The sequence below is a fragment of the Peromyscus maniculatus genome, chromosome 20, assembly GCF_049852395.1.
Source record: "Peromyscus maniculatus bairdii isolate BWxNUB_F1_BW_parent chromosome 20, HU_Pman_BW_mat_3.1, whole genome shotgun sequence".
NCBI classification, from domain to species: domain Eukaryota; kingdom Metazoa; phylum Chordata; class Mammalia; order Rodentia; family Cricetidae; genus Peromyscus; species Peromyscus maniculatus.
The window spans coordinates 45750632-45773466 of NC_134871.1; the positions used below are offsets into that span (position 1 = coordinate 45750632).

The 22835-nt window shown below is 58.0% G+C and overlaps 2 protein-coding genes across 4 annotated transcripts; both read right to left on the reverse strand.

Moving 5' to 3' along the window:
- Positions 1 to 341: 341 nt before the first annotated feature.
- Positions 342 to 10211, reverse strand: Dgat1 (diacylglycerol O-acyltransferase 1). Its single transcript, XM_006989351.4, has 17 exons — positions 9859 to 10211; positions 4310 to 4397; positions 2974 to 3014; positions 2797 to 2882; positions 2662 to 2714; positions 2428 to 2533; positions 2178 to 2285; positions 2020 to 2094; positions 1822 to 1925; positions 1689 to 1727; positions 1573 to 1614; positions 1452 to 1496; positions 1264 to 1376; positions 1123 to 1188; positions 953 to 1040; positions 798 to 860; positions 342 to 715 (listed from the first exon to the last, which is right to left on the reverse strand). The coding sequence occupies exons 1-17, from the start codon at positions 10077 to 10079 to the stop codon at positions 563 to 565; spliced, it is 1491 nt and encodes a 496-aa protein (XP_006989413.1). The 5' UTR covers positions 10080 to 10211; the 3' UTR covers positions 342 to 562.
- A 3234-nt stretch (positions 10212 to 13445) lies between these two features.
- Positions 13446 to 19333, reverse strand: Scrt1 (scratch family transcriptional repressor 1). 3 transcript variants are annotated; one of them, XR_013046457.1, is made up of 3 exons: positions 18896 to 19270; positions 15679 to 16931; positions 15283 to 15600 (listed from the first exon to the last, which is right to left on the reverse strand). XR_013046457.1 is itself a non-coding variant. In XM_006989352.4 (2 exons), the coding sequence occupies exons 1-2, from the start codon at positions 19008 to 19010 to the stop codon at positions 16000 to 16002; spliced, it is 1047 nt and encodes a 348-aa protein (XP_006989414.1). In that variant the 5' UTR covers positions 19011 to 19333; the 3' UTR covers positions 13446 to 15999. The 3 variants fall into 3 exon arrangements, 2 of the variants coding, with proteins under 2 accessions (XP_006989414.1, XP_042120724.1); XM_006989352.4 differs by having other exon boundaries at positions 13446 to 16931; positions 18896 to 19333; XM_042264790.2 differs by lacking the exon at positions 18896 to 19270 and adding an exon at positions 17927 to 18053 and having other exon boundaries at positions 13446 to 16931.
- Between the last annotated feature and the right edge of the window lie 3502 nt (positions 19334 to 22835).

Consider the following 22835-nt stretch of genomic DNA (forward strand, 5'->3'; position numbering starts at 1 on the left):
GTTGTCCTCTATTGAGTGCACACAGCTCTGAGCCCTGGTCCTGCACGCATTAATAGGGCAGGCCAAGAACTCACTAGGCTTTCATGAGCAGTAACGTTACTCAGCCACTGTTCTTGAGCCACCACTGCATGTGGCTGCCTACTGTGTCCTGTTGTGCAACTGAACAACTTTGTCCGCATATTCCATGAGATTGTAAAGTAGATGGAAACCATGTGACCCAAATCTTTCCAGCACTATACCCTTAGCCAGAGCCTGAGAACGTCAGTCCCTGAAGCAGGGGCTGCACAGCACACATGGGTATAGGTCCTCCTCGGCAGCTTCCACAACCCCAGTAGGCTGAGGAAGGTTTTTAGACAGCACTTTATTGATGCCCTCTGCCCCTGGTCAGCACAGATTCCCAAGCACTGGCTTATATTAGCTGGACTCAGGTGCCATCCCCAAGAGCAGGAGTGGGCCCCATAGGGGCAGAGAGGCCTCCCAGATTAGGAGGAGTGTGCAGACAGCCAGGAACCCCTCCAAAACTCCCGGCCCAGGTTAGGAAGGGCTGGCCCTTGGCAGTATCTCAGGCCCCTGTTGGGGCATCATAGTTGAGCACGTAGTAATCATGAACATACATGAGCACAGCCATTGGTTGCCCAATGATGAGTGTCACCCACACAGCTGCATTGCCGTAGTTCCCTTGGAAGAAGCGGCCCACAATCCAGGCCAGTGGGATCTGCGGACACAACGAGACTACACTCAGGTGGGGCACGGCACAGATAGAGGCTAAGGGAAGCAAGCTTTGCAGAGTTGCTCACCTGAGCCATCATGGCTGTGAATGCCCAGAGGCGGAACATGCGCAGGGGAATGCTCACTAGGTACTAGAGTGTGGGGGGGACAAGAGAGGTCAGTGTTTCAGCTGGTGGCTACAGCCCTGCCCAGAGGTGATGTGGGGTGTGCTCAGAGCACTCACCTCATGGAAGAAGGCTGAGGCCAGAAATACCCCTGTCCTGGCCATCCATCTGTTGCTGCCCCGTCGGAGCAAAGGTTTATAGAAGTGTCTGCAGAGCAAGAAGCCACAGGCTGAGGCCAATGCCATGGCCGGTCCACAGCCACACTCCACAGGTGCACACCACCACCTACCTGCTGCACCACTTATGCACGGGGATGTTCCAGTTCTGCCAGAAGTAGGTGACAGACTCGGAGTTCCTTGGGGTCAAGAAGCAATGAGATCAGCGGAGCGTGTCCTGACCCTACCCACATCCCCAGAGACACACCACTCACCACCAGTCCCGGTAGAACTCGCGGTCTCCAAACTGCATGAGCTCCGCCACGGCGTTCAGGCAGGAGTGGAAAAGCCAGTAGAAGAAGATAAGCCAGATGAGATGGTTGGGAACCTGGGGAGACAGTGCCAGGTTGCAGATTCCCCACTTCTCCCTCACACTCACCCCACTGGAGCCTCTGACACTCACCGCCAGCTTCAAGAGACGCTCAATGATACGTGAATAGTCCATATCCTGTGGAGACAGGCTGCCTCAGCTGGCTGTATCATCTCCCCTGTCCACCCCCCGCCACAGTGGAACCTAACCTTACCTTGAAGGGCTTCATGGAATTCTGGATAGTAGGGACCATCCACTGCAAAGGAAAGTACCACATTCGTTTCCCTCAGCTACGCTAAGCCCTACCACACACCCAGTCACGCCACATACCTGTTGGATCAGCCCCACTTGAAGCTGGGTGAAAAAGAGCTGGGGGAAGAACACAGCAGTAGGCTGGCTGAGACTTCAGTTGCACGCACACCCCAAGCCCTGCCCACACCAGCCCTCAAGGCCCAAACCTTACCATCTCAAGAACCCGTCGTAGCAGAAAGCGCTTTCGTATTCGTGGGGACCGAGGAAAGTTGAGTTCATAACACAAAGTAGGAGCAAAAATGAAGTAGTAGAGATCTAGAAGGCAAGGGTGGGCGCTAGGACTACACAGCCCTGAGCCTGACTTACAGCCCTGCCTCTGAGAGAGAGCCCCAACTCCACGGGTCCTCACCTCGGTAGTTCAGGTTGTCTGGGTAGCTCACAGTGTGCTGAGCAGCAGCCCCGCTGACTTTCTTCCCTGCAGAAACTGCCGGCAAAGCAAGACAGCAGGGTGAGCCATGCAGCCCAGGCTCAGTCCTACAGGCAAATCCTGTCCTGACAGCCTCTTACCAGCTTTGGCCTTGGCTCTTCGCTGGCGGCACCATAAGTTGACATCACGGTAGGAAAAGAGCTTGAGGAAGATGATGGAGTATGATGCCAGAGCAAACATAGAACCCACTGCAAGATAGGTGGATCAGCCATGTCTGCCCATACACCATGGTTAAGACAGGAAAGGTAGGCTCAGCTGTGACCAACCACATTCCATGAATAACCTGGGGTCAGCTCAGCATGGGCTGGGATGGTTGGGATGCAGACACACCTGGAGTGATGGACTCAACCAGTAAGGCCACAGCTGCTGGGAAGCAGATGATGGTAGCCAGGTTGACCACGTGTAGCAGCAGCCCCATCTGCTCTGTCAGGGCACCCTGGAGAGGGAGAGAGCATCAGCTGGGTCCCCTGCCCTGGGAGGGACTGTCAGGCCCAGTAGGACCAGCCTATCACCAGTAGGCCACCAGTGACTGCAGCAAGGGGGGATGGGCACCACTCTACTTACCACTGCCAGGCGCTTCTCGATCTGAAATGCAGCCACAGGAAAGATGTTGGATACTGAGGACAGAGCATCACAGGACAGGCTCAGGCCCTGGCCAGCCTATCCCCCACCCATGGCCCTTCTTGGAGTGCAGCTCACCAATAACCAGGCACGGGGCAGGCCAGCTGTAGGGGTCCTTCAGAAACAGAGACACCACCTGGATGGGATCCACCAGGATGCCATACCTGGGGGTGGGGCAATGGGGGCCTGAGTAGAGGTGGGCCTCATGGCCTGAGCAGGCAGGGGAGAGATAAGGGGCCTGGAAAAAGTACTCACTTGATGAGGTTCTCTAAAAATAACCTGGCATTACTCAGGATCTGCAAGAGACAATCAGGAGGGTTCAACCCCAGTGGTGCTAACACAGACGACCTGACCCCAGCACCTCTGACACTTAGCCTTGCCCAGGGTACTGGTCCCTTCAGTGCCTAGTTAAGAGCCTAGAGGCTACAAGCAGGCCCTGAGGACAGGACAAGCAGCAGAAAGACCCATCAAAACAGAAAAGATCAGGGGTGGGTTTTTCTGTACTGGAGTCAGCTACTCTAACAATACTCAAAGCTCCAAGAGTGTGGCCCAGTGTAGCTCATCTAAGGACTAAGCCTCTGGACTTTAGCCTGAAACTCAGTGTTTGATCTCCATCCTCATCCATCTCACAAGCACCAGACCCAGGCCTGGAGCCACCAACCTGGCCAACTACCCAAACTGATGGAGGCACTGGCCAATACTGACAGGGAAACACTGGTGAGGTTCTTTGCCTGGATGATCAGAGAAGGTACCATGGAGGTGGTACAGCTAACCAAGGCCTAAACCTCTGTCCAGGGAAAGGTGCTGAAAGCCTCAGACACCTTTAAGGGCACAATAGGGTAAAGACTCTTCCACACTGGATAGCCAAAGAAGCCATGCCTAAAGCAGGAGCAAACACTTCTGGGCAAGGGCAATAGGTATCAGACAGTATCTGAATGTTAGACTCTGGGTGAAGATAGCCCTTTGCCCCTGACCCACCCATCAGGCTGTCCCTTTGAGCCTTGGACCCAAAGGCTTCTGGGGTGGAGATGCACAGCCCCAGTAGGAAGCAGGCCCTAGAGGCAATAGGCTTGGACATGGCATAGCACCCCAACCACCTATACCCAAGGCTCAAGGAAAGGGACTAGGAAGACCTACAAAGCAGTGGCTGGTTCTGCCCATATGGCATAGGACATACATCCTCAAGATTTTATCCATACTTTTCTAGGGAGGCCACAGAGTGCCCCCTCCTCAGCCTCTCAGCCTCCCAGCTTAAAGAGCAACCAATACTCCTCTCCATCTCCCTGCTCTCCCATATCACACCTACACAGCCAAGGGGGACCTGAGGCACTACCAGAGTATTCAAGACACTCATCACTCATCGTCTCTACTACCACTGAGCCTCCCACAGAGCTAGCCTGGGATCCAAGAGAAAGCCAGTGTAGCCGCTGCAAGGACCACCCCTGTTTCCTCCCAACCAGCCTAGTGCTAGCAGCTACATGGAGCTAGCCTTCAGAGGGCAGAGCCTGTACCCAGGGCAAGGGCACCCTGGAAGGTTCTACCACACCACCACACCTGGCCTCAGTGAGTCTGCTCCCACATTCCTACTCACCAGCATCACCACACACCAATTCAGGATGCCACGGTAATTGCTGAAACCACTGTCTGAGCTGAACAAAGAATCTTGTAGACGATGGCACCTAGCAAAAAGGAGACAGGACCCTGCCCAGTAAGCAGTAACCAGTAGGACAGGGATAAACACACTGTGACCCACTCCTGCCCCAGGTGTCTTTTCTACCTAGAGTCCATTATCCATTTACAGACAGGAAGAGGAGCCAGGTAAGGCCATTCTAGTGGCTATATAGCTCCTGGAGGAAAAGGCTCAGAACTACCCAGAGGCCTTTCCCTCTAGGCAGCAGAAAACGTTCATCACAGGCAGAAGAAGCTAAATGGGTCTCCATGGAGTTTGAGCTCCAGAAATCTCCAACTGCAACCATGCTCTTGGCCACAAAGATAATCCCACCTGGGTATGTGTGGACCTATGGGGACCTACCAAGTACTGCTGGGACAACAAGACAAGGTCGAGTCTACCTTGTCCAATCTGCCCATCCGACCTACCACATCACTCATGGAGGAATTCCCACCATGGCCAGGAAAAGCATTCTCCCGATATTTAAGACACATAGGCCCAGCGTAATAGTTGGCCAAATGGCCCGCCTTAATGTACCTTTCTTGAGCAGTGATCTGGCCCTCTCTACTCATGTTAAGTTCTGTGTCCCTGCCTTGGCTCAGGGGCCATGAGGCAACTACTTGGGCCTGATGACAGGGAAGGCCCCAGAAGTAGACTCCTTCCTACCCATGAAAGCTCTCACCCAGTGATGGGATGCAGGACACCCAAATGGACACTGCTTGTCAAGAACTATACCAGGCCTGGCAGAGGAGCACTGTGTGACTAAGATAAGGCCCAGGTTCAGCTCCTGGCAAAGACAACAGGAACATCCCAGAGCCCTAGTCCAGTAACTAATGCCCTCACTCTCACCAACTGTGGCTCCATCTTGCCCTCCAGCTGCTGTGCCACCAGGAAGCCACACACAATTGAGCAAGACCTAGCTTTTGTAAGCAAAGAGGCCAGGGCCTCCCCTTCCCTCTCACCACATACACCTCTACCCTGGGGCATCTGAGGAGAAGGAGCAGGCCAGGAAGCCTACTATAGGAGCTGTCCCACAGATGCCCTTTTAGGGCTGACCTTGCCTCATCATAATAAGGGGCAAGCCCTAGCTTTCGTTAGGGTTGGAAGTCTGACAGCCTTCTCCAGAAGAGGGTCAAAGAGGCTGAGGGGCAATAGCAACAAGCCCAGTCTTTGCTATCAAAGACTGATATCTTTTTCTTTCTTCATGACAGAGTTTCTCTGTGTAACAGTACTGGCTGTCCTGGAACTCTCTTTGTAGAGCAGGCTGGCCTCGAACTCACAGAGATCCACCTGCCTCCTGAGTGCTGGGATTAAAGATGTGTGTCACCACCGCCAGGCTCAAGACTGAGAACTACCCTCCACCCCTCAAAAAAAAGCCTGGCAGTGGTGGCGCACTCCTTTAATCCCAGCACTCAGGAGGCAGAGAAAGGTGGATCTCTGAGTTTGAGGCCAGCTTGGTCTGTAGAGTGAGATTCAAAGCAGCCAGAACTATACAGAGAAACCCTGACTCTTTAAAAAGAAACAGCCAGGCAGATCTCTGTGAGTTCGAGGCTAGCCTGGGCTACCAAGTGAGTTCCAGGAAAGGCGCAAAGCTACACAGGAAAACCCTGTCTTGAAAAACCAAAAATAAATAAAAAAATAAAAAGAAACAGATCTACTTGGCACCTAGTCTCATCTACACTAGCTCCTGGTTAGTAGGAGGGCAGTCATATCCCTCTTACGGTCCATGCCATGCTACAGCACCAAAGTAAGACAGTTCCACCCTATTTCAAGCCCAACTCCACTCCCAATTGTCCATTTCCTCAGGACTAGTCTTCCAGCATCTACACACTAGGCCCATGTGATAGAAGCCATATGATATGACTGTGGTCCCTACAGACTGTGGTCCCCTTTTCTCCGCCAATCTGCCCCTGCCTTCTGATTGCTGCCCTTGTTTGGGGGTGCACCCCCAAACTGATTTCATGGGCTTGATGTGGCTATCCTTAAGAGGCAACACCAGCCGGGCAGTGGTGGCGCACGCCTTTAATCCCAGCACTCGGGAGGCTGAGGCAGGTGGATCTCTGTGAGTTGGGGCCAGCCTGGTCTACAAAGTGAGTTCCAGGAAAGGCACAAAGCTACACAGAGAAACTCTGTCTCGGGGGGAAAAAAAAAAAAAAAAGAGAGGCAACACCATTAGATAGATAGATAGATAGATAGATAGATAGATAGATAGATAGATAGATAGATAGATAGATAGATAGATAGATAAAATGAAGAGGCAACATCATGAGACAAGCAGGAAGGCACCTCTGGGTCTGTCCACTAGACCTTCCCACGAGTCCCCTCCCCCAAGCTGAAGCCCTGTGCTTTCAGCACAACTGTCCCAAAGCCTCCTGGCCCCAAAACCTCATGCTGGCCTCCGTGCCACAACCCACCAAGTACTGCTTGCACATAACCAAAGCTGTTTCACAAGACTGACCTCTCTCCCCTTTGAGTAACCAAGGAGACCATGCTGCTTTTTCTGTGGCCATCTCCAGAATGAAGACAGAAGTGGAGAATGGGTCCCCCTTTTCAGAGCTGACAGTTATCAGACGATCTTTGTTTTGATTTGTTTTAGGAGACATGGTCTGTGTAGTCCAGGCTGGCCTTGATGACCCTCCTTCCTTAATCTCCCAAGTGCTGGTATTACAAACATGTGCCACCACACTGGATGCTTGCCTGGTTTAGCAGACAATGTCTTAAGAGCTTATTTTTAGGTTCCTTCTGTTGGGTTCCTAATTCCTTCCTTAACTGTCCACACCAATGTCTCAGGTCCCTCTGGGACTGCCCATCAGCATCCTGAAGGCAGCATTCCCACTGCCCCGCCTCCACTCGTGCTACTCCCTCCTTTCATAGATGAGAGACACTTGTCCCAGGAGAGGAAGCCCCCACCCACCAATGCCTGCAAAGGCCCAAGCTTGCCACTGTAACCAGAAGCAAGTGGGCTGAAGGACAGGCCGCAGAAATGGCCAGAAGGAAAAAGAGGAGCTGGCTAGCCATGATCACAGCTGTTTGTGCCACCCTCTCACCTACTAAAGGGCCTGCCCATGTCCTGTGCCTTCCAGCTGTTCCACACTCACTCCCTGAGGCCAAAAGGACACAGGACAGCTGGCCATCTCTCCTATATCACGCAGAGCAAGGGACAGCTAGCATTCTCTCCTACGTCTCCTTCAACCACACGAAAGCACTCTAAGACATGCCCATCCCCACACACGTCAAGGGCTGCACTACACTCAAAGGATCAAGCTCCAAGTATGGACTGCACCTAGGGACCACAGCTCAGGTCCAACGGCAAACAGAAAGAGAAGGGAACAGAATGCTAGCTCCTCTTCCAGCTGACACCTGGCACTTCCTCTGTGCTGCCCTCTGGGCCAAGCCCTGGGGTACAAGATGGTTGAAGTAAGCTCCTCATAATTCCCAGACCCTACTAGAGATGTGCAAAAGACAGGGACAAATACTCCGGGGAAAACCCACCACTATAAGGTCTTGCCTTGGGTGCACAGGAACGTGTGTAACCTGGGAAGATGAAGAACTTACAGCCTCACCTTGCCACAGGGTAGGAAAAAGGAGCTGACATCAAGAACCCGACTCAATGGCCCAGCTTAAAGTGAACAGGAAGTATACAGGGAAGGGGAGGACACAGAAGCTCAGGAGTTAAGAGGAAGAGTGAGAGGAAGGCCGAGCTGCCAAGAGCAACAACAGAGGGAGGGGAGTTGGCAAGCGGCCAGTGGCGATGGGGGAGCTGCAGGCCAACTCCAAGAGGGCAGTCAGGGCTGACCCACCAACAGCAGGAATGGGGTACGGCACCTCAACTAGGAGGCCCCGTGGCACCCCAAATGGGAATGAGGCCCACGAGGGGATAACAAGCTCCCCACCCCATCTCTTCAGTCTATCATCCATTTATGGGGAGGGGGTCACAGCAGAGACCCCACACACATACACATTTCCTGGCTTTGCACAAACCTCACACCAGAGGACACAGAAAAAGTTAAGCCATCATCCAAAGATGTGATTGCTCTCTCTTGCCTATCCCACAACAGATCTCACGTAAAAAGATACTATTCCCACCCCTCTAGAGATCATAGTAGCAAAATCCCTGACTCCTAAAGGGAAGGGCAATGAGGGTAGTCAGCAGAGGGAGTTCTAGAACCCTTAACATCTTTTCAGATGAAGCGGGGCATGGACACCTTTAATCCTACCACTTGGGAGGCAGAAACAGGTGGATCTCTGATCAAGGCCAGCCTGGTCTATGGAGCTAGTTCCGGCCAACCAGGGCTACATGGAGAAACCTTGTTTGTTTGAAATAAAATAGAGAGAGAACTCAACATCTCAGATGGAGAGTGGGAAGCGAACCTCTCTCAAGAGCAGCTCTGAATTACAGAAAACCACCACCCCTCTTAGGAGGACCAGTCTCCTCCCACACTGTGCCTTCATGGCCTTCTTACCTGACCTTTGCCCACAATGTGCCATGCCTGCCTCATGCTGAAGTTATCTTATCTCCCAGGTGAACTGTGAACACCCAAGGGCAGTTGGGGGGCCCCTTCCCACAGTGCCCACTGGACAAAGACTCCGTTGATACCAACAGAACAAGTCTTTGCCAGCCTAGCTGTCCACTTCCTCCTAGCCCCTCAGCTACTTCCTAACCCAGAGCTACTAAAGGGTTCCATGATGAACACCTGGAAGACCCTCGGGGCCAGCTTGGAGGAAGCAGTCAATGCTGCCAAAGAACATGGTGCATTCCCATATCTTATAGTCAGTCATTCAGCTAAGCAGGGCCTCTCCCATAGGTGTGTCCAGACCAAATCTCTCTCCAGTACTCCAACCAAGGGATGAAAGTCTCACAGAGTCAGCTCCGTCCCTATAGCCTGCAGTCATTCTGGTAACATCAGCAGGGCTTCAGGCCCTCCTACTTACAGGAAGACGGGTGAATAAGCCGTGCAGCCACTCGGTCAGTACAAGAAAACTTCCTGTACTGTCCTCTCCCTGGGCAAATGCCTGTTCCCCTCTCCTGGGACAGGCTTGTGTCCTCTGGAGCCTCTAGCAACCTTCTACCCACAGGACACCCCTCATAGTTCTGCAAAAGTAACTCTGCATCATAACCCTCCCCCGAAAACATCTCCTTCCATAGAAGAAAGCGCATTCACCACCAAGCCCCAGTGCTCTAGACTTCCTCCTACCCACCCCTCAGAAAGAACCTCAAGGGACCTGCCTCAAGGTATACTTCCCTAAGCAATCTGGAAAAGGGGCTGCTACCTACTCCTCTGCCCGGGCTCCCGGGCTCGCTACTCGAACCCCACCTGGGTGACCTTGGCAAGTGACCCTCTCCCCAAAGCCTGTGTCCCCGTGTAGCCCAAGGGGACCCCCAGACTCGGGACTCGCAAAGCTGTGGCCACCTTTTAAGAACTGGGAGCGTCGCTGGGGAGATCAGATGTAGGGGTCGGGCGCTCCGCTACCTCAGCTCCCAGTGGCCGTCGCCCACGTCGGTGTGTCTGTCTTTGTCCGGGGTCGAAGCTGGAGCCGGGGCCGGCGCGTCACCCCCGGCACCCAAGTCGGGGCCCATAGCCGCGTCTCGCACCTCCTCTTCGGCCGCCACGGGCCCGCCGCCTCCCTGGCCGGAGACCCGCGAGCCAGTCCTCCGACGCCGAGAGCCGCCCGCGCCTCCGCGGTCGCCCATGGCCTCGGCTCGCACCTCGTCGCGGCCCAGTCGCGGCCCGCCGGCTTGCAGCGCCTGGAACCCGCCGCCCCGCCTCTGGACCCTGAGTAACGGCCTCCGCCGCCGCCCCCTGCCGGCCTCCGTAGCCGGCGCAGGCCACCACTACCTCTGCGACGGGGAGCCCGTGCGCCGCTGCGGAGCCGATGCCTGGCGGCGGCGGCGCCTGAGAGTCCATTTGTAGTCCCGAGCCCAGCGGGGGCGGGGCCTGAGCGAAGACGCGGCGCCCCCTGGGAATTGCGGAACCGGGCGCGGAGCCTCCTGGGAGTTGAAGTCACCGGGAGTCCACGGCGCACAGCACTCTGGGAGCTCTGCAGTCACAGGCGGGCTGGAGCAAGTTTGCACGCAGTTGGGTTGCGAACTTCGGTGGAGCTGGTCCAAGGCTCTGTCTCTCTGGAACGAGGTGGACGGCACCGGCTCCCGGCGCCCTGGCAGCTGCGCACTTCCCCTGACCTCTTGCCTGTCCCTTGTCCCACTTCTGTAAATACATAATTTCGTCATCCCTCTACCCAGCAGCGATTTGGGTGTGGGTCATTTATGAAACTGTGCGTTGCAGTGACGTCTTGCTGCCCCAGACCCGTGTTTCTGCGCACTACCGGCAGAGCTAACAGCCCTGGCACAGTCGTTCTCCGAGAGATCCCTAGCTGCTAGTCAGAAACCGCTTTAAATGGACCTTGGAGGACATACCCGGTCAAAGGATCAAGCTGGAGAAATAACCAGACTCCTATCACAGCAAGTCTGCGTAACCGCCCGGTTGTTGTTAAATGAAGCAACTCATTAATCACCATGGCCTCTTCCTCCACCGCCCCACACTCCAACCCACATCCCGGTCGCGGGCCTGACATTCAACCTTCCTGGATTAGACATCACAGTGCCTACATCTGATTTCCTTCAGAAACGCTATAAGGACCAAGGTGAATAGTAATGTGCTCTTCTGTGGATACCAGAACCAAGAAGCACCTCTATAGGGCAAGCAAGTGCTCACCCCGGGGATGGTAGCCTCCCCTACAGCCACCAGCCTTCCTACTGGAGTCATCCCACTTCAGTAGTATCCACTGACTCCTCTCCTCTTGCCGCTCTCTCTCCGTGCCACATACCATAATGAGCAACCGAGGCTACCTTGCAGTTGTCTTCGTGTAGTGTGCAGAGAAAGGCAGCCCCAGGCATGAACTTTTGTGGATCAGAGCCAATCTGATCTACTCAGTCTCCTAGAACATTCCTTTGTTGCTGGCCCAGCATGCCTTTCAGCTGGGCTTGGCCAAGGCAGGGCTTGGTCTTTGTGAATACTGACCCCAAAAGGAGGCAGAGTGAAAGAAAATGTCTCCTTGAGAATCGAAAGTGTGAGGATGAGTCATGTGAACTCTGCCATCCCTTCCCCTACCTCCCCATGTCAGTAAATGTGAGGCCTCCATGTGTTCCTGAGATAGCACTCTGGCTACAACTTCTAGTATGAAACCAGAAACTAAAAGTGTGAGGTTGAGGCTCAGGCTGCCACTCCAGCCAGAGATGAATTCACACCATCTAACAGAATGCAAAGATCTCCTTGGAGGCAGCTATTCATTGACATCCAGGCTTAAAGCTGTCAGCCTGCAAGAGTCCATGGGAGTGAAGGGACCAGAGGATGGACCACAGCTGTCAGAAATGATGGTCCTGTGGAGACCTGTGGCAAAGAGTTGGGACCTATATCAGAGTACCAGGCCTGACTCAAGGAGAAAAGACTGGAATGGATGACTGAGAGGGGGAATTACCTGATGCAGACTGCTTCACTATCAAAACCTAGGGTGAAGTATGACCCAGGGTGCCAGGAGAAAAGAAAAGTTACAGGTGAGATTGGCTGGGAATAAAGGTGTGAATGGAAGAATCGGAAAGGAAATCATGGTGCAGGTCTTCCCGGCTGGAAGTGGCCACACAAGGGGTTTGGGCCTTGGAGTACGGAGCTTTTGCAAGCCTGAGAGAGTAAGGCGGCCAGGAGGGTTTTTTGGAAGTTTACAAACAGCTTGAGACTGACCCCAGCACCCTGGGGCCACAAGCAGGCCAAGGAAACCCTCTGGGGAGAGTTTACAGCGGTGGAGAAGTAGGGCTCATCTCAGCCCTCCGAGGAAGCTGTTCCCACCCTTCTGGGCCAGCACCCTGAAAGAACAGCAACAGCCAAGACACACTGTGGAGTCCTCTAGGAAGCAGGCAGATAAGAGACTTGCTTGCACGTCTCTGCTACCTGACAAAGTGGTGTTCGGGTGCGCGGAACGAGACAGAGCTATGTAAAGGCGCTTCAGCCTTCCACACGCTCTTTTGCTTCAGGTTCCTCTTTTTGCAAATCAGAAATGATCTCTTCCCAGGCACCGCTAAGATCCTTCCGCAGGGAGCCTGGCTAACAACTTCTGGTGCCAGGTGTGCCTTTGCTCCCGCTGTCCAAGCTTCCCAGCGTGTGCCCTCCCCCATGGCAATATTCTTCTCCTAGCTGCTGACACATGGTCCATGACTTGCTTGCAGGTACATCTCTCCCTTTTCACCCCTGGATGGAATCTGGCCCCTGCTCTTGCCAGGATGTGGGCAGCTGTGCCGGCTCCGACCTAAGATTGACCTAGTTTGGCCACATGTACGCCAAGTGTTTGAGACACTCAAGTCACACCTGCTTACCTGCTTGCCGGGAGTCATCGCTAGATGAACCCTCTGCTGCCTCCACCGCCTGTCCCTGTGGATCTCTCTTACCTCCTGTTTCCTCTAGTCACCTTGTCTACAATCGGAGGGCTCTGGGTGGCTGCCGAAGTGCCTGTGCCCCCCGGGACTCCTCACACTGTACTGCTAACAGTACAGGAGCACAGTCCCACAGTTTAGTGATTGAGAGCAGCAGGCCTCCAAGGGAGGGACTGGACCCTGAAGCCTCTGCTGTCCCATTTCCTCCATCACCATCTCAGAGGATTACCCAGAGCTGCTGATGCAGAAGTACTAAGGAGAAAAGAGTGGAGGCATTCCAGGCCAGGGGACTGCAGCCCCCGCGGTATATTGGTGTATTTCAGCCATTCCAGGTCAGCTTGGGCAGGTGGGCAGGACCTGACTTTGGGCTAGAGGCCCAGAAGCTATGAGCACCCTGAATACCTGAGACAGAGTAGATTCCCATGTCCCAGGGGAATTGTCCAATGGCTTGGCCTTCAGACAGGTGCTCCCCTGGTCCAGCTAGGACCCTCTCCAGTAAGAGAAAAGCCAAGGCCAGTGCTTCACTGGGGATTCCCAGCACTGGGTCTGAGCCTTCAGAACCAGGAATTCTCCCTTTAGACACCCTCAGATACCCCTAGCGGCACCCCAACAGGACACGTCAGTCAACACTCCAAATTCTATCAAGAGTGGCATTTATTCTCCTCGTGGAGGTGCGGCGCTCCGAGGAGCTGGTGCTATTGTGCTTAGGAAGGAGGTCTGTCCGTCCGTCCGTCTGTCCGGCCGGCCCGGCCCCAAACGGGGGCGGAAGAGGGACACGGCCCGAGTAAAAATCCCAGCCTGTTGCGGGCCAGGAGTATGTACAAGGTGGCGGGGCGCAGGCGAGGGGTGGGGGCGGGGCGGGCCGGCAGCCACAACCCCCACCCGAGGGCCCCCCGCACCTCGGGCCCTACTTGTAGAATCAGTACAAAATAGGTGCTACCTAAACGTTCCTTCTACCTGAATTCGCTAAGTCGGTTATTGTGCTGCTTAGTTATGGGGGGGCGGGAGGGGGCCCATGGCTTTCCACGGCGGCAGGGCGTGGGCGAAGCGGGAGATCCTGGCGGGCCCACAGCCCTTCCAGCCTCGTATCTCCATAGGTAGGTAGACAGGAGTAAGGAGTGGGGCAGGGTGGGCGCCTCTGTGTGCGTGTGCATGCGGCACAGGCTGGCAGGCCCAGGCTAGGAACTGTGGGCATTTCGCCAGGTGGAGTAAGGGGCTTGGATATGGGCACTGCTATGCTAGGCCTGCGGGTCCGCACCAGGAGGGTAGCCAAGCTTGGTGCTGTGGTGAGGCTGGCCATACCATATACTCCAGCTTGTTGCACCTTAGCGGCACAGAGACAGCAGAGCCTCGCGTCTCAGGGAATCAGAAAGTGGGTACCTGTATGGGTGGCCCTGGAGAAGCCGGCCCTGAGACCCTGGGACCGGTCCAATGTGAGCTGGGAACATAAGGCCCAAGTCAAAGGCAGAGCCTGACTACATCCAGCATAAACGAAGAACTGAGGTGGGTAGGAGAGGCCATATGGGACCGGGGGATCCAGCCCTCTCTGCAACTGCCTTCCACCCAGGCCTAAACCCATGCTTGTTGGGCCCCTGTCACTGACAGGCACCTCCCCGAAGGTTGCCACATCTCTGAAGGATTCAGGAATGGGCCTGGCAAATTGTAGGTACCCAATGACGGGTCGGTGGGTGGTGAAGGACTGACAGGCTGTGGTTGATGCCATTCCATTCCAGCCTCTGGAACTATGACGCCTGCCGGGCTCTGCCCTGGGGTAGGGAATGGGGAAAGAAAGTCTGCGTGGCCGGCCCCGCGCAGCATCCCTGATCTAGGGGCCTATGGGATGGGTAGGGCAGGGGATACCTGATTCTCAGTAACTCTAGAGGCTGCGGCAGCTTCACATGCAGTGCGCATTATTGCTCTATAGTCTGCATCGGACTAACTAAGAGGAAGGGGAGCGGGCAGCCCCGGGAAGGGTTGGGAAGAAGGGTGGGACCTGCATGCAGTGATGTCACAAAGGCGGCGGCCAATGGGGCGGGCCCTTGGGGTAGGGTCACCGCCGAGGCTTTGGCATAGACGTGTGAAAGTTGGCAACCGAGTGGGGGCGGGGCCTGGGCCTCCGGGAAAGGGCCGGCCTCTGTGAGGCAAAGCTCAGGGGCAGAGGAAGTGGTCCTGGACAACCTAAGCCCCGGGCGTCGGCGGGAAGAATGAGGGTTCGGCGCCCCCTCCCTGACCCGAGTGCAATCCGTTCATAAATAAAACGTATAAATACAGAAAGAAAGAAACCCGACGCGTCCGCAACCCCCCCCAGGGGGCTTTACCCGCAAAGCAAATACAGAGGTGTGTAGAGGGCAGTGGCACGCCAGCCTGCCGGCCCGGGTATCCGTCCTCCAACACCCGAAGCCTGGGGAGCGAGGGAGGGGGCCCCGGGGCAGGGTGGGATCGGGGTCTGAGTAGGTCGGATAAGTTCATGCGATTCCGATATGCGTCATTATTATTCGTTATAGAGGACAGAGCCCCGGAAGCCGGGCTGGAAGAATTCGGATTTGGCAGAGGATGCGAGGCGAGGGTAGGAGGGAGGCTCGGACTGAGGCCCCAGAAAGAACCCGAGGGAGAGGGTTGCCGCCGTCCGCGCCCCTCCCCATCCCCAAATCGTCTAGCACTCCCGGGAGGTCTGCAAAGCCTGTGGAACAGAACGCCTCTGTGGCCCGCCTGCTCTCCTGCTCCTCCTCCGGCCAGCTGCCCGGGTGGAGCTGACTCCCTGGACGCCGGGCTGAAGGCTTGGCCTGGAAGGCTTGGGAAGGGGTGGGGAAGACCTGAGTCTCTGCAACGCGATCCAGGGGCGCAGAGGAGGGAGGAGGGCGCTCCTTACCTCACCTCACCCCTGTCTTCAGAGACCCAACTAAGAGATGAGGTTCGGTTCTGGGTCTAAGTCGACCCTATTGCTGGGAGAAAGCCTGGGGCACCCTGGAGGAGAGGGGAGGGGTTTCGGGGTGGGTCTCCCCTCGGGACCCTATTGCTTGAAGGGGCTGGCAAGGCTCCTGGCGAGCGGGGCGGGGTGGGGCCGGCTCCCTACCCCTATTGCTGTGAGGAGGGGCCCGCCCTCCAGCCCCTCCGCCCGGACGCCAGCGGAGACTTCCCTGGGGGGCCCGTATTGCTAAGAGCCGACCTGGCTGGCGGAGGCCCCGTGGCCCTAGGCTTGAACCGGGCTGAGCTGCGGCGGCGCAGGGGTTGCGGGGCCGCCGGCGCCGCCCTTGAAGCAGGCTGACTCGTAGTGCTTGTTGAGATAAGACTTGAGCGCGAAGCTCTTCTTGCAGCGCTTGCACTGGAAGTGCTTGAAGGCGGAGTGCGTCTGCATGTGTGCGCGCAGGTTGGAGCGGTCTGCGAAGGCCTTGCCGCAGTGCGCACAGCCGAAGGGTTTCTCGCCCGTGTGAGAGCGCATATGGCCCTGCAGCAGCCAGGGCCGCGAGAAGGCTTTGCCGCACACGCCGCACTTGTGGCGCAGATCGTGCGTGAGCAGGTGCATAGCCATGGCCGGCATGGACACGTACACCTTGCCACACGTCGGGCAACGCCTTGCCAGCTGGCTGTCCAAGCTGCGGTGCGTTTGCTTGTGGCGGCTCAGGTTCGACGACGTGGCGTAAGTTTTGCCGCACTCGCCGCACGCATGCCGGCCACCAGCGCCCGTGGCCCCTGGCCCCGCACGAGCCTCGGTGCCCGCCCCCACGCGCGTACCGCCCCGACTAGCAGACCCTGATCCAGAGCCTCGCGTGCCCGGCCCACCCCCACCTCCAGTGTCGCTGTCAGGGGCCGCCACCGAGGCTGTGGAGGGGGCCGCGGCAGCGTTGGCATTAGCAGCCTTACGGCGTGAGCGCCCGTCGGTGATGAAGAAGGCGTCAGCCGCGTAGCCTTCGCTGACCGCCGCGTCGCCGTTGATGTAGCCGCCGGCAGCAGTAGCCAGCTCCGGGCGAGGGGTGGGCGGCGGGGCTGAGCCAGAGGCCGCGGGACCCAGCTCTCCGCGCACAGCCGCAGCGTACATAGGCTCCGGGGATGGCCCTTTGAGCAACGCCGCCTCAGCGTCGCCATCGTAGACAGACGCAGGCCCCACGTAGTCACTGAGGTATCCTGCAGGCGGAGGCGGACAGACAGACAGCGGGAGGGGAACGGAGCAGCGGGCAAGACACACGCAAAGCGGGCGGCAGGAGACCGAGGAGACACAGCGGGAGACGTTGGGGTCCGGAAGGAAGGCGCACAAGGATTAGGACAAAGGAGAAGGGGCCGGGGACCACAGGGCAGAGAGGATGGAGACCGCGGGGAGGGGAAGAGAGGAGAGAAGAGAGACAGCGGAGGATGAGACAGGGCCGGGCAGGGCTCCTCCCCCGCCGCCCAAGCGCCCCGCCCCCGCGCGGGGAGGAGAGAGAGAGGAGAGAGAGAGAGAGAGAGAGAGAGAGAGAGAGAGATGCATCTTCGGGCGCGGCTGCCCCCCTTCAGCGAGCCTCAAGGTCAGGGGGGAGGGGCGGCGCTCCTCTCTTCCTCCTCCCCCTTCCCCTCCCCCTCGGGTTCTCCCCACTTCAGCAGTTTTCCCTGATTATGCAACACACTGCAGACCCGCCGCGCACAAAGCCAGGGCCTCCAGCCCCAGAGACCCCGACGGTCTTTCCTCTTCGGGGTCCCCGGGGCCTTCTGTAGGGGCCCCAGTAGCTGCTTCCAGACCCGATGCTGTCCTTCTGGTTCCCGAGGTGTGCCAGCAAAACCCTAGCTAAGGCAGCATCTCTCTCCGGCCATCAGCAGTACTTCTCTGTCATCTCCCATCTCGCTGACCGCTCACTGGACTTGATCCCCTACCCTGGCAGCTTGAACGCATTTACCTCTACCCACTACTTTCCATTATCCTGGGTCCTACTTTGGTAGGACACTCTCTTCTCCCCATGGCCTAACACTTCTGGGGACCTTCTCAAGCCTCCCCCCCCCAACAGGGCACTAGGAAGACTGCCAGGGCATCCACTCGGGGACACATTAATAGAGGCAAGCTGCAGGTGGACACTGTTTATACCAGTAACTGCAGTTGTTCCCCCAAGTACAAGGTGGATCTCACAATCTCGCAATCATAAAAGCATTACCCTTCACAATGCAGGCTCCAGCTCTTTCAGGGTTACACGCAGGCTCTCAGAAATCATCGGGCCTGGTGTCCTCTCACAGGGTATTGCTCGCCACTGACCCTAGCACTGGCACTCGCCTCCCACATATGCAGGGTCACATATGCAGCCATCCAGACACACTCTCAGTCACATGGTGCACAGCGGCCTCGGTGTCACGTGGTCTCATGTAGTGGCACACAGGCAGGCACACACACACAGGGTCACACACAAGCGCACAAAGTCACATGGCCACACGCAGTCACATGGGCCCACACAGGCTTATGCTCTTGCAGGTCACACTTGCTCTGCCACCCCACACTGCTGGCACGCCTGTCCCCCTTGCCTGCATGCTAACAGTTGTCCTTGAACTTGGGCATCCTTACACAAAGAGCCTCCCCTGACTCCAATACCTTGGCTTCCCTTGCTCACCTCTTCCTCCCTAATCCTGAGTCCAGGGAAGATACTGCTGTTGCCTCTTCTGGTACCTAGGCCCTGACAGGTGGGTGGCCCTGCCAGACCTCATGCCTACTCCCTAGAGCGTCCAGTATTCCCTAGATGGCCCTAGCAAGGGGCTTTGAAGGTACAGCCAAAGAAAAGTGAAGCAGATCCAGATTTCTGGGTGTGGGTTTGCATGTGCCCATATAAGTGGGGTCTTGTTATGCCAGCAGGTGTCTGTGCGGCAGTGTGTGGGGTCAGTGTGTGCCTGTAGTGCTTCTTGTTCCTGATCCCCTCTTTCCTACCTCTCCTGTACCCACACTCTGCCCAACCTTGGAGGCTTGTCTGGCCTCACTCTGCTCCCCTTTCCTCAGCCTTCATTCTCGGGTTCCAGCCTCGGGCGGCTTCCGCTGGAGCTACCTCCCCTCCTACCCCGCCACTCCACCCCCACACTCTGGCCACCCACCCCTTCCAGCAAAACCCTGGGCCCTGCCCCAGCTGCAGTCCAGAGCGCACCTTTATCCTGCAGTCGCACTCCCAGATCGCTGCGGGCGCGCCCGTAGGAGCTGTCGAGGTCTGCCGAAGAGAATGTGTCAAGTTTGACCTTCTTAACCAGGAAGGACCTGGGCATGATTCCTGCGGGGCTCCGGCAGTAAGGGCCTGTAGAGCCGGGGCTCGGGGGGACTACGTCCGCGGCGAGGCCCCGTCACCATCCGAGGAGCCGTGGAAGCAGTACTGTCCCCAGTCTGGCCTGTGGATGCTGCTGGGCGAGTGTGATCCTCTCTCTTCTTTCTGCCCTGCGTCTCCTCTTCTTCCCCTCCGGATCCCTCCTCTCTCTTTCTCTCTCTCTTTCCTTCCTTCCTTCCTTCCTCCTCTTCTCTTCTTTTCTCTTCTTTCCTTCCTTCCTTCCCTCCTCTGGTCCCGGCTTCCCAGCCCGCAGTGCCGCCCCTGGACAGGCGGGGGAGGAGGCTGGGGGGGGGCGGAGAGGGGGGGAGCGGCTCCGTCCCGGGCCCGGAGGCTGCGAATGGGTGCAGGGCTGGCCCGGCCCCACGGCCCCCTTCCCCTCCCCCCCCCCGCCGCGGCGGCGGAGCCTCAGTCAGCGGCGCCCCATGCCCCCGGGGGCGGCAGCGCCGGGCCAAGAGAACACGACAGTGGCAGCGGCAGGAGCACCAGCAAGCTTCAGCACCGCGGCCAGCGCTGGCTTAGGGCAGCACCGCGGCCAGCGCCCGGGCGCGCTCAGCTGGCGCTGGCGGAGAGGGGCGGGCCACCCGGGCTGGGTCGCCGGGCGGGGGTCCTCGGCGGGGGTCTCTGGGAGGCTGGCTTTATTGTTCTGCAGTCGGAGCGGGCGGCGGCGGCGGCGGCGGCGGCGGCGGCAGCAGCGGCGGGCGGCGGGCGGCGGGCGGGGGTCCTCAGGGGGAGGGGTACTCAGGGAGGGCGGGCCGAGGGAGGGAAGGAGGAGAGGGAGGGACGGGGGTCCGGGGGCGGGGCTCCGCTCTCGGACAGCTCCGGGGCCAGGCCTCCGGAGCCCGCAAGCCTCTTCTGCCTACCGCCGAGCGCAGCCTCTGGCTTTTAAAGCCAAGCGCTGGGGGAGGGGGTGGGCGGGGAGGGGAAAAGGCCGGCGGAAATGGCTGCGCCGAGGCCGGGCCGGGCCAGGGTCTCCTGGGAGGGGGTCCTGGGGATGCCTCGCCTTGGACTTGTGCGGAGTTCCCCCGTGCAGCTGGGGGAATGGCGACCCGATACTTGGTGGCCCAGTCGGCCGTGTAGGGAGAGGTGGGGACGGGCCTGACACTCTTGCACCCCCCCGGGCTCTGGTTCTTCTCGGGGGGGACGCAAGCGGACCTCAGCCGGGGTGCACGCTGCCTCGTCTGAGGTCCGGAGGTTCGGCGCGGGCTGTGCGGAGGCGGGGAGAGGCGGGAGACCAAAGGAGCGAATGCTGAGGCAGCGAAAACGCAGCGTGCAAGGAAGCCTGTGTGCGCCCTGTGCCGCAGTGCCTCTTGCCACTCTGTCACCTCGCCTGACCCTGTGCCCGCTGGAGGGACCTCTCTGCCCCCGCCTCTCCCGCGGGACGGATGTCCAGCACAGTAGCGTCGCAGCAGGCTGCGTGTGCGTGGTGATAGGGACTGCCATGTCCCCGGTTCCCGAAATTCCGCTTCACTGGTGGTTTCCGCCCTTCCGCGCGCCTGCAGCTTTCCCCAGGCGGGCCCGCAACCAGGCGAATAACCCTTCCTTCCAGTGGCCGCCCGCCCGGAGTTTGCAGCCCCCATGACGTCAGGCCCAGCGGCCAATGGCGGGGCACGGGGGGCTGGGGGGCCTCACAATGGCCGCGCGCGGGTGCATATGTCCCCAATTAGGGCCGGGCGCCGCCATTGTCCCTTCGTCGCCCCCTCCTCGCGTTGGGGGTCTCGGAGCTGAGCTCCCCACCACCACCACACACACACACACACACAAGCCTGCTCGGACCAGCGGCTGCGGTCACGGAGCGGCAAGCGGGGATGGCAGCGCGGTGACCTTTTACGGACGGGTCCGGCGGGCGCAGACGCCAGGGCAGGCAGCGCAGCAGCAGTTGCTGAGCTCAGCTCCCCTCCTCCTGCTGCGCGCTTGGCTGCTACCTGCATCCCCTCGGCCTCGCGTCCGGCCACGGTGGGTGTGAGCTACCTGCCGCACCCCGAGCGTGCAGACCACTCGCCGCCCCGCTTTCAGGCTAGCGGCCCCGCTTCCCGGCGGCCGGACATTCATCTTGCGTGGCAGGCGCTCCCCAGGGGCAAGGGCGGGTGCGGCCTCCCCCTTATCGCCGAGCAGCAGCCGGCGAAGCTCGCGGTAGGGGGTGGGGGGCGAGGGTTTCTTCCCCCCCCCCCGCCGCCAGCCACGCCACTAGTCCCGGCTCCTTCCCAGAGGGGAACGGCTGAGGCGCAGCCGGAGGCGTCAGGCCAATTAGCATTTTGATTGCTGGACGGGGGTGGGGGTTCATCTGGAACAAGGTCTAATTACCAGACGGACCCTCGGGGCTCAGGCAGGCTCGATCCCCCCCCCCCTCCGCTTGCTGCCTTCTTCTGGTCATTGTCCCTGCCCCCAACTCTATCCTCCCACTTCCTCTAGGTCCCCTCACAGGCCTAGTCATCCTGTCTAGCTCTGTCCCTATACTTTGCCCCTCGGGTCCCTTCATTAGTCATGATCCTTTGCCCCTTCAGTCTTTCCTGGGTCAACCCTCTTTTCTCCACCCCTTCATATAATCTCTGTCCTTATGTTCGATACACATCCCTTCCCCTCTTTGTCCATCGTCCCTCTCCTTTGGCCCCAAACGCCCTTGATGGGAGAGACCATGCCTGGACACATGTGTCCTTGGGTCTCGGGGGCAGGCAATACCGAGGGAACTATTCAAACAGGCCTTGCTCTGGCTGGGGTGGATCCCTCAGGACTCTCCACCATGGGGGATGGGGGGCGGAGGGCAGCTGGGTCCAGGCCTTGGCCATCAGTCCCCACCAGCCCAGGTGCATGGAGCACATGGGACCCAGGTGCAATTACTTGGGCATTCCAACTGGCCTTGTGAACCTGCCCCTCTGCCCCCACTTTCATCCAGAGAGTCCCCCGACCCTTGATCCAACCAGAGAGTTGAGGAATAGTTGACCAGTCATTTTGACAAGATGCAAGCTCCTTTACCCAAGGCCTGACAGAGTCTCTTCCGTTAAGAGTTGCAGCCTGAGAAGGCTTTCTAGAGGAGCAAAGCAACCCTCAGTCAGTGGATAACTGCAGGCCCTACGATCATGGCTTTCCCAGCAGCTCCCACAAAACCTCCTTGTGAGGCTCTCCTCTTGCTATTTTGGTCCAACTTTCACCCCTTTTCAGTAAGGGTCTCAGTGTTCAGTCTGTGAATGTCTTCCTCTGCCCAGGTCCCATCTTGCAGGAAGGTTTAAGGCGGTGGTGGGCGGGGATATAGGATGTGGTGTTCCCATTGGTCATGTTGCCAACAGCCCACTGATGTGTTCAGGCCCTTGTGATCTCGTCACTACTATGCCCACCTAGGGAATCAGTGGACAGCCTCCCTGGAGCATCCACCCCTGGGCTGAGACAGGTGATTGACCAGGAATGGGAAGTTGGATTGAAATCACTGGTGGGGACAGCTTCTGTGGTGACTGGGTGGATGAGGTCATGAGCAGGATGAGGTCAAGGCTGTAGTGGGAGGGGAAAGGAGGCTAGTCCTTGAGACTTACATCAGCCACAGTGATGGGTACGGGCTGGCCAACGTAGCTAATGGCATGGCTGAGCTAGGAGTCCTGGGAGAGAACGAAACCATCTGCAAATTCAGTAAGGAGTGGGAGGACAAGATACCTTACTTCCAAGCCAGGGGCATCTGTGGCGAGAGAAACAGTAGCCTCCCAAAAGGGTTGCTAGGTTAGGGGGTAGCGCAAAGGGAAGCTACCTCGCCTGAGCTCACTAGGACAGGTTGAAGACCCGGGGA

Bases quoted from the DNA above. Each gene is read 5' to 3' on its own strand.
- Dgat1 (XM_006989351.4), bottom strand. From the start codon at position 10,079: ATGGGCGACCGCGGAGGCGCGGGCGGCTCTCGGCGTCGGAGGACTGGC. The intron at 2,534-2,661 runs GTAAGTAGAGTG...CTCCCTCTCCAG, and splicing joins TCGAGAAGCGCCTGGCAGTG to GGTGCCCTGACAGAGCAGAT. The intron at 2,095-2,177 runs GTAAGAGGCTGT...CTTTGCCGGCAG, and splicing joins AAGAGCCAAGGCCAAAGCTG to TTTCTGCAGGGAAGAAAGTC.
- Scrt1 (XM_006989352.4), bottom strand. From the start codon at position 19,010: ATGCCCAGGTCCTTCCTGGTTAAGAAGGTCAAACTTGACACATTCTCT. The intron at 16,932-18,895 runs GTGCGCTCTGGA...CTCCGCCTGCAG, and splicing joins AGTGCGACTGCAGGATAAAG to GATACCTCAGTGACTACGTG.